Source organism: Polistes fuscatus, unplaced genomic scaffold, assembly GCF_010416935.1.
Source record: "Polistes fuscatus isolate 324 unplaced genomic scaffold, CU_Pfus_HIC Scaffold3, whole genome shotgun sequence".
Classification (NCBI taxonomy): domain Eukaryota; kingdom Metazoa; phylum Arthropoda; class Insecta; order Hymenoptera; family Vespidae; genus Polistes; species Polistes fuscatus.
The window spans coordinates 8,060,373-8,069,169 of record NW_025113107.1 but is presented as its reverse complement, the minus strand read 5'-3'; the positions used below and the strand labels follow the sequence as shown (position 1 = coordinate 8,069,169).

At 32.9% G+C, this 8,797-nt stretch overlaps 2 protein-coding genes across 2 annotated transcripts; one reads left to right on the top strand and one right to left on the bottom strand.

Annotated features, from left to right (window-relative positions):
- Positions 1 to 1,256: 1,256 nt before the first annotated feature.
- LOC122519303 (uronyl 2-sulfotransferase-like) lies at positions 1,257 to 4,820 on the bottom strand. The gene is made up of 6 exons (XM_043638670.1): positions 4,638 to 4,820; positions 3,598 to 3,807; positions 2,553 to 2,713; positions 2,281 to 2,355; positions 1,595 to 1,755; positions 1,257 to 1,503 (listed from the first exon to the last, which is right to left on the bottom strand). Exons 1-6 carry the CDS (start codon positions 4,818 to 4,820, stop codon positions 1,346 to 1,348), a joined length of 948 nt encoding a protein of 315 aa, XP_043494605.1. The 3' UTR covers positions 1,257 to 1,345.
- Positions 4,821 to 5,851: 1,031 nt separating this feature from the next.
- LOC122519442 (protein kintoun) lies at positions 5,852 to 8,797 on the top strand. The gene is made up of 4 exons (XM_043638862.1): positions 5,852 to 6,413; positions 6,482 to 7,702; positions 7,772 to 8,190; positions 8,268 to 8,797. Exons 1-4 carry the CDS (start codon positions 5,889 to 5,891, stop codon positions 8,647 to 8,649), a joined length of 2,547 nt encoding a protein of 848 aa, XP_043494797.1. The 5' UTR covers positions 5,852 to 5,888; the 3' UTR covers positions 8,650 to 8,797.

The following is an 8,797-nucleotide window of genomic DNA, read 5'->3' as shown; positions in this document are numbered from 1 at the left end:
CTGAATAAAATCTGGTAACATTTTTCTATTACTTTTATCAATTTTAACAAATTTATGCCTGGAACTTAGAACAGCTACTCTTGTTCGGTTTGCTTTTATATATTGTAAGGACACAATTTTCTGATCTATATAGGAGAGTGGAAAAACGAGGCATGTTATCCTTCGATTGTTTGGCTGCTTTGGGTAATTCTCTTTTATTTCCTCTAATAGTTTCAACTAATGTAGTTTTTTTGTCCAATAATTTCGTCGCTAGTGACATGCTCGTAAAAAAGTTGTCGGTCGTGACACTTCTTCCACAGCCTGTATATGGTTCGACAAGTTTCAGAACAACGTATTCGCTTAGAAGAATTGACGATGATCGTTGTTCATCTTTCCCCAAGTAAGCAAAACAATTCAACACGTACTTGCTAGTAACGTCTGATGCAAGCCAGAATTTGATGCCAAATTTATTCGGTTTATAAGGCATATATTGTATAAACTTGCACCTAGCTTTTTTTCGAGATAATTGTTCGTCAACTGTTATGTTTTGCCCTGGTTGATAGCAAGCTTGACTGTTTTCAATAAACTTGTCCCATATTTCTGAAACCAAGGCAAATTTATTTGTTCGGATGCGTGTACTTCTTTCAGTCCGTTTGTCAAAACGAATAAATCGTAGAATTTGCTTGAACTTATCTCGGGACACAGTTCTTCTGAAAAATTCGGGACCCCACTTGACTGACCATAAAAAACTTAGTTATGAACCAGTTACGAACTGGTCTTTTCCAAGCAGTCAAAATGACTGCTTTTCGGCAATATAGGTATAACACACATATATATACCAGAAGTGAAGGAGGGGGGGGGCAACAACAATGATTAATTAACCCATTTATATGTTGTAGAAAAAGTCACAAAATTATAAGAAGCTGTGTCATTATTTAAATAATTATTTTTTTAATTGAAATACAAAAGCAGTCAAAATGACTTGCTTAGGCAATCTAGTGTTAAAAAACGTTCTCGGGGTGATCATTTTCTTTGTTTTCAATTTAATTCGGATGTGGACATCTTCAGGATGCACATCCCGGGTCTTCAGAAGCGGTTACCTCCTCGTGGTTAGACCTGGGCAATGGTATTTTACTTTCAATATAATGTTTATCATACTTTATATGATATACATTCCATTGCAAGTAAAATCCAGCTAAAGACCGCTTACCATATAAACATTATAATTGTAATTAGTTTCTTTTAACTTCCTAATTGATATCCTTTCCATGATTCCTTCTATCCATTTCATTTATAGAAACTAATTACTTTATAATGTTTTTTAATAAAATTGATATTTTTACAGATACCACTATTTCGACTATATTTAGTAACAACCAAAGCTCGTCATGGAGGTTTTATTAAGTAATCGAAATTTCAACCACTTGTAAAATTCTACTTCATCCGCCATCACTTCTTCCAATACCTTTTTCGCTCGAGCTTTAAGATTTATCGAACGTTTCGATGGATAATTTTCTTTCGGTCCTGCGAAAACAAATTAATTTAACAATCTTATTATTATCATATAAATGTAAATATAATAAATTATGTAAAAAAAGAAATTCAAAATACTTACGCAACTTATTATATATTCGAAGGGAACCGATAAAAAAGTAAGGAAATTCCTTTTGGAGAACGTGTAAAGTTTCTTCCATGTAATCGAGAAGACCGACCACTGGATACCATCTAACAACGTTTGCCTTAGCTCTTTTTAACGCCCATTTGTTATTTCTCTTACTGATAGATTAAAAAGACAAATCAAAAATATAGATTATACGGATATTCGATTGAAATCTTTCTATTATCATATAAAAGAAATCGATCACGACTATTCATTACCACGTGAAATCATTTCCAAGCAAAAGAAACGTCTTTTATGAGATAAAAACAAAAAAATAGTTAGGTTTCTCTAACAACTATGACACAAGTTTCTATATACGGTATGTAGAAGTAGTTCATTGATCTTCATTCCTCGCTATGGTCATCCTCTTACTCAACCTTTGCCAAGAGAACGTAAAGTAACTTTACGTAACTCTTAACTTCGAGATGATCCCAAGTAATAATGATAACGATACGAAACATATCTCTTAGATATTCCCTAACGTAATCTCATTCATTAATCGAATCGACTGTCGAAAGTTTAATTATGAGGTATGTATTATATTTTAATTCAAGGAACATCCTCAATCATTCTTGCAAAACTGGTTATTCTACTTGTTATATTGAATATCTATATATCTACGTCAACATTGATATACGTACGAACAACGAGGATCCTGTCCACAAAAATGTGAGATCGTCCCGCGATAAAGAACAGCAGCACCGCCTTTCCGATATCTGTTTAAAATCAAAATGAAAATCAAATTTATATAATGAAACGAGAATGAATTAAATGCAATTATTTTCTTTAGAGAAACGGGTTAAGGAGAAGAAGGAATTATTATTTAAAGGGTTATTCTGATCGAGAACAACGCAAAGATAAGAGTAAAAATATAGAAATGAATTTTGCTTTGGAAAACAATTGAATTTCTTACCTATATAGAGTACGTGGATCCAAAGGATCCCTTACTAATGCTAAAAATGTTGGTGCCTGACGACCAAATTCGGAAAAATTTAAAAACCTTACGTCTCCGTCGAAACTCAATGGAATAGCTTCTTGTTTTATAATACTTGTAATCTCTTCCACGAGAAGTTCCTGTCGAATTCAACGCAAATGAATTAATCGTACAATTAAATTTATTCACAATTTCTTATAACTCGTAAAATATTAACCGGATATAGATTGCATATATCTATATTTTTTTTTTTCATGAATGTGCAATAGTGTTCGTTAAGTGGACGAAAGTGCTATACTTTTCCTTACGAAAGCAAAGATACTTGTCTTACTTGTTGAACGAAAGAAAGGATCAACGACCGGTTTTCCGGATCTTTGTGCGATTTCGTCGGATAACTCTGATACATTCACATTTGCTCTAGTACCAAGAAAGTAAATATATGTGAAATTGTATAATTCAATTAAATCGTGGAACTAGATTTTACTCGAAATAACGAAGTGTTTTTTGGGAAAGCATATTATAGAAAGAATTTTATTATATATTGCAACTGGCAGTTTTAGGAAATAAAAAGTTTATATATGAATTCAATTTGTTAAAACAGTCCACTATACGTACATATATACAAGTGGCTTTTATACCATGTTAACAGTTATTTACAAATATTTGCAGTAATGGGACAAGATGTATTTTTTCGAGACGTTCAAACGTTTTCCATTTATAAGAAACGTCCTCGAGTGGCTCACACAAAGATGGAATGCATTGCGAAGTGCATTCCTCGTTCTCATTCGACTAACTGTTTCCTTTATTGGCAAAACGTATTTTATATTTATTAATAATTTTCTTTAAGTCAAGAAAATATTCACATTACAATAAGTATTTATAATACAAGAAATGTATTAGTCAAATCCAATAATATCTGTTAATATAATGATAAATATATAATATAAATATATTATATGAAATATAAATGTAATTTAAAGATATAGAAAAGGAAGATTTCTTTTCAGAAATGATTACAATTTACCTGCTGCAGCGTTGTCAAAAGTCCAGAATCGCCAGGTGGCAAACGAATATGCTTAAAGGCATTGTAACCTTGCAAACGTTGCAAAATCAGCACCAATAGTTCAGCACCAGCACCGGGTACACGTGTCAGCATGAGTACGTGCTTATTCATCTCGGGCAAATTTCCACGACCGCCCAATTCAGCCAAGGAAGGCGTGACGTATCGATATGTCTGTTTAACAATCGTACGATAATTTATTGGGAAGCTTTAGGCAAACCTGTCGGACTTGATTAAGATGATGTGACTTCGTAAAAATGAGGAAAAAATGAAATAGAAAATATCCTTTTGTATAAGTTACTTTTTATTGAATTAATTCGAATTTTTTCAATTTTATATCAAAACGTGCAATAATTGTTACTATAAATTTGAATAATTATATCATGTTCTCAGGACAATTTTTGATAGATAACGCACGTTTTCGCTTTTAAACCGGTTTACTCATAAACATACCTATTCGATAAGAGAGAGACAGAGAGAAAGTATATCGTTCGATATGATTCATTCGATAAACACGTTCGATGAATAAATAATTTGTTAAAAATGTAGACATTGTGTTTTATAGTGAAAGACGATGAGAAGGACGTATTAAAAAAGTAGCCTTGCTATTCGAGAGATCTACACCTCAGAAACGTGAGAAAGAAACATATAAAGCGTGAGAAGATCACCTCGACGCGATTGCATCCTATGGTGATGCACTTTCACTGGAGACACGTTCCTCTGTTGAAGTAAAGTCGAATAGAGAATCGTGAATTCTTCAAAATGACAGCGCACTTGCATTACGATGTGTGCATTAAAAACGAAAAATAACTTTCATTCAAATTATTCAAATCCCTTATATATCTAAATGTTTTCATAAATTCTCTCAAGGCAATAAAAATGATTAACAATATAAAATACTATACATTTTTATGAGATTCAAATTATCAATGACAAAAATGTTCTATGCATTTCTAAGTGATTAAAATTGAAAAGAATAAATATTATTTTCTTCGATTGATCACCTGGCTAACGTTGGATCCATCATTTTCGAGAAAACGAACACCCTCTCTATCGGAATCGCGAGGCTCGATAGTGACATCAGCGGAAGAGTTGAATGTGATCGTACTTGACCTTGAATTTAAAAAGACGAACACGAGAGTTGCACCAAGAAAAATGCCAGGAAAAAAACCACGATGAACACGCATCACGATCAATGAATGACACCCTAATGTTATGTACAAAATGATTGTCCTATGACTCCTCAAACTCTTATTTCGATTACCCGTGTTCCTGTGTAAGACTACCGAGTAACTGAAGAGAATGTCAGTGGGTCAGAGACTTCGCATTGGCCGATCCCCACGTCTTCAGCATAGTAGAGATCCGAGGGTTCCCCACCTCTTTCCTGTGAATCACAAAACTGATTTTAGATTCGACCAAAGGATAAAATAATACTCAAGTTCATCGTTCTTTTTTAATGTAAAACGAATGGTCCTTGAAAACCTAATCGCCTTCTATTCACACTGACTGGACTTTGGAATCTCCTTCAAATAATTATTTCGACTATAATACTTTCATCGATTAATATTCACTCTTTATTATGAGTAGAAGAAAAACAAAAATTATTGATTATTTAAACTTTGTGTTTCATTAATTAATTAAACAAAGTTTATTTTAATATAGGATTTACGTAAGTAGATAAATAGAAGAAATGAAATCAACGAACATTGTTATTAGAGTCGGAAACGTTAATATGCGATCGAGAAAGTCTTCTTACAACCGATACGAATAAAAATGCGTTCGGTGAAAGCTATGACAAATGATATGATTTCTACGACTCATGTATGCAGTTACTTATATATTAATCGTAGACATTAATTCAGTACTTTTTTAAAACAAATGTATTTAGTATTTATTTATAAAGTAATCGTACATCTGTGTTATTCATCGAAATAATTTGCATTATTTTCGATGACTTTGGTGCATCTTTTCAAACGCATAACACCCCCATTTCCACTATTTAAAGCCAAAAAGCAAGAAAATATAAAGATATAAACATATTTTAAAGAAACTCATATAGCGTGAAATTTAAAGAGATTTAAACCGCGCGAAATTTGAAAAAGTGAATGTTTGATTGGTCAATAATCAGCCGGCCGGCATGGTGGCGCCAGGAGTCCACGTGGTACATAAGGTATGTGTGTATACGTGTGCTTCGGGATTCTTCTACCATCAAGTTTATTTGTAAACACGCGCATCAATGCGCATTGCCTCGTAAGATGGACGCGTACGAATCACGTAAGAGAGATTGGGAAGATTTAGATGTTACCAGGGAAGAATTAAAAAATTTAACTGAATGCTTGAAAAAGGAAGAATTTCGTAAATTACTTATCGAATACGCGGAAGAAGTGACCGATCCAGAAAATCGTAAGATTTATGAAAATGAGATCACACAATTGGAGAAGGAACGGGGCGTCGACGTCACGTTCGTTAACCCCCAGCCTGGTTACGTCATAAAAACTAGTGTCAATGGAGAGAAGAAATGTTTTTTAAATATTAGTAAAAGTGACATTGTTGCACGACCTACGAGTCATCCTTCATACGAGGATGGTCATCGTGGTTTACAATGGTCGATTCCATATACTCTGATACCTCCTCGCGATGACCTTGATAAAAAAAATGTTCGTTGTCTCGTCTTCGATGTGGTATTTCATCCTGACACAATTTACCTCGCATCCAAAAATTCTAGATTTCGTGACATCGTTAATAACACTGCAATAGATGGTGTAGAAAGTAATTTTAAGGTTAATATATACAGGATTCTATTAATGAATCTTTACTGGATTTATCAATTATCATTTATTATTTTTAGGTGCAACTCGACAGGAAAAATTTGAAATTTCCTAAAATGAACTTCAAGGGTATCTCTCATCCAAGCGTAATTAGGAAACAGTCTAAAGAACCACCTAAACAGTCCTTAGACACGAATCCAGAAATTTATCAAAAACTTATGTCCAGTTATGATGAAAGCCGTGAGCAGCAACAGTTTAAATACAAAGAGGAGAAGCCCAAACGTGTACCACCTGAAACCATTTATTACAAGAATAAGGAGTCTAAATTAGAAACTGAGAATGAGGAATATGTCACTCCAAAATTCCTGATAAAACATCAGACGGATGTTGACATGGAAGATTTTGTTGACAGTAGAGATGGAAAAATGTATGCAACTATTCCTAAAAAATTAGTTATCATTATAGATTTGCCTTTGTTAGGAAAGGCAACTGATGCTGTTCTAGATATTCAAGAACGTTCTCTTTACTTGAAGAGTGAAACACCTGCTAAATATTTCTTACATTTACCCCTGCCATATAGCATTGACGAAGATCATGGTAATGCCAAGTTTGATTCTAAATACAAAAAATTAACAGTAGTATTACCAGTCATTCGTAAATTAGTGATGTTAGAAGAAATGCAGAAAGAAGACAGTGACATGGATAGTGATAGCAATAGCTCATTACCTATTGTATCCAATGAATTAAGTGAAAATTTATTTACCATGGAGCCAACTATGAGTGATTCCCTTTCAAATTTAGTGCTAGAAGAAAAAACTATACCAATGGATACTATACCAATAAATAACAGTGAAACTTCAGATAACAATGTGTTGTGGACTACTAATTCGTTAGAAACTACCATACCCTTTATGAATACCGATATAAAATATACACTGCCATCATTTGCCTGTAATATGTATGACAATCAAATAGCTTTTACAGTCAATGTTAAAAATGTTGACCCAGATTCCATAAAACATAGAATCTTAAAAAATAACATAGGAATACATATTTTACTTGCATCAATGGGTGCAGGATTTTTCCCACAACACTATTCTTTATGTTTTAAAGTAGAAGAAAGTTTTATAGAAAAAGATTCACTTATTATTGAACCATGGGATAATAATCTTGTATTTAGTATTAAGTTAAATAATTCTGATAATGTATCTCACTATCTTGTTGGGGTGAATGAAGAGTTCATGGAAAGAAAAGAATTATCAAGCACCTTGTCATTCAAGAATAAATTAAAGGAACTAATGGTAAGATTATTAAATCTTATTATATTACATATACAAATTTAGAATGATTCAATAAACATATACTTTTAGAATACAGAAGAGAAAGATTCTAAAGTTCCACTAGAAGTCAATGTTCAGAAAGAAGATAATTCTGTCATCATAAATATTCGTTCTAATCAGCTGGATTCTGATGATGAGCACGAAGAAGATGAACAAAATAATGTAAATCAAAATAGGAAAGGTATAATAAAGTCAAGATCAGTCTCAGAAAGCAGTGGAGATGAATTACCAAGTAGTAGTGGTAGTATGTCGAAAGGGATATTAAAATTGCATCGTACTCATGATTTTTCACGTTCCGTATCTGAATCAAGCGCTGACGAAAATGGTGTAGTTATTTCTTCTGCAGATTTTTCATGCAGTTCAATTCACGACCCACAATCAGAGTCGGAGTGCTGTAGTCTGAAAAAGACAGTACGATTTAACAACGTTGTATCTCGACAATTATTCAGGTAATGTCACATTGTCAGAAAGCTCGCTACAGACGAATAAAGATGGGAATGATAAATAATAAAATATAATTCTGCAGATCTAACTCTAGCATTCTTGGTCAACGAAAGAAGAATCAACGTAAGTTGCGAAACAAGAAACGCGCCCATGAGCGCAAATTAAGCGAAAGCGAAAATTCTGAAACAGAAGAACGTGATAAATATAAGATTACACCGAAAGCGACACCAGAAACAGAAATTTCTGAAAATGTGAAATCCATTCTTAGTCGTGAAAAACAGTCGGGTAAAGAAAAATCAGCTTATATTAAAATTAAAAAATTAAAAAAATCTAAAAAACTACTTTCGGGAAAACGTAAAAGTAGCATCGAAGAGGAAAGCACAGAAGATACGAACGAAATAGCAGTTAAAAATTCAGATCAAGCTGAATTTAAAAATGATTTAATATTTGATCTAGATATATAAATCATACATGAACTCATTTAGATAAAGAAAGAGACAGATTCGACAAGATGGTAACATATGTATGATAAATTTCCGGTGTTACATGAATGATAGAAATATGTTGTTCGTAATATTATAACGATTGCAATAGAAATCGTTCGTCACTAAA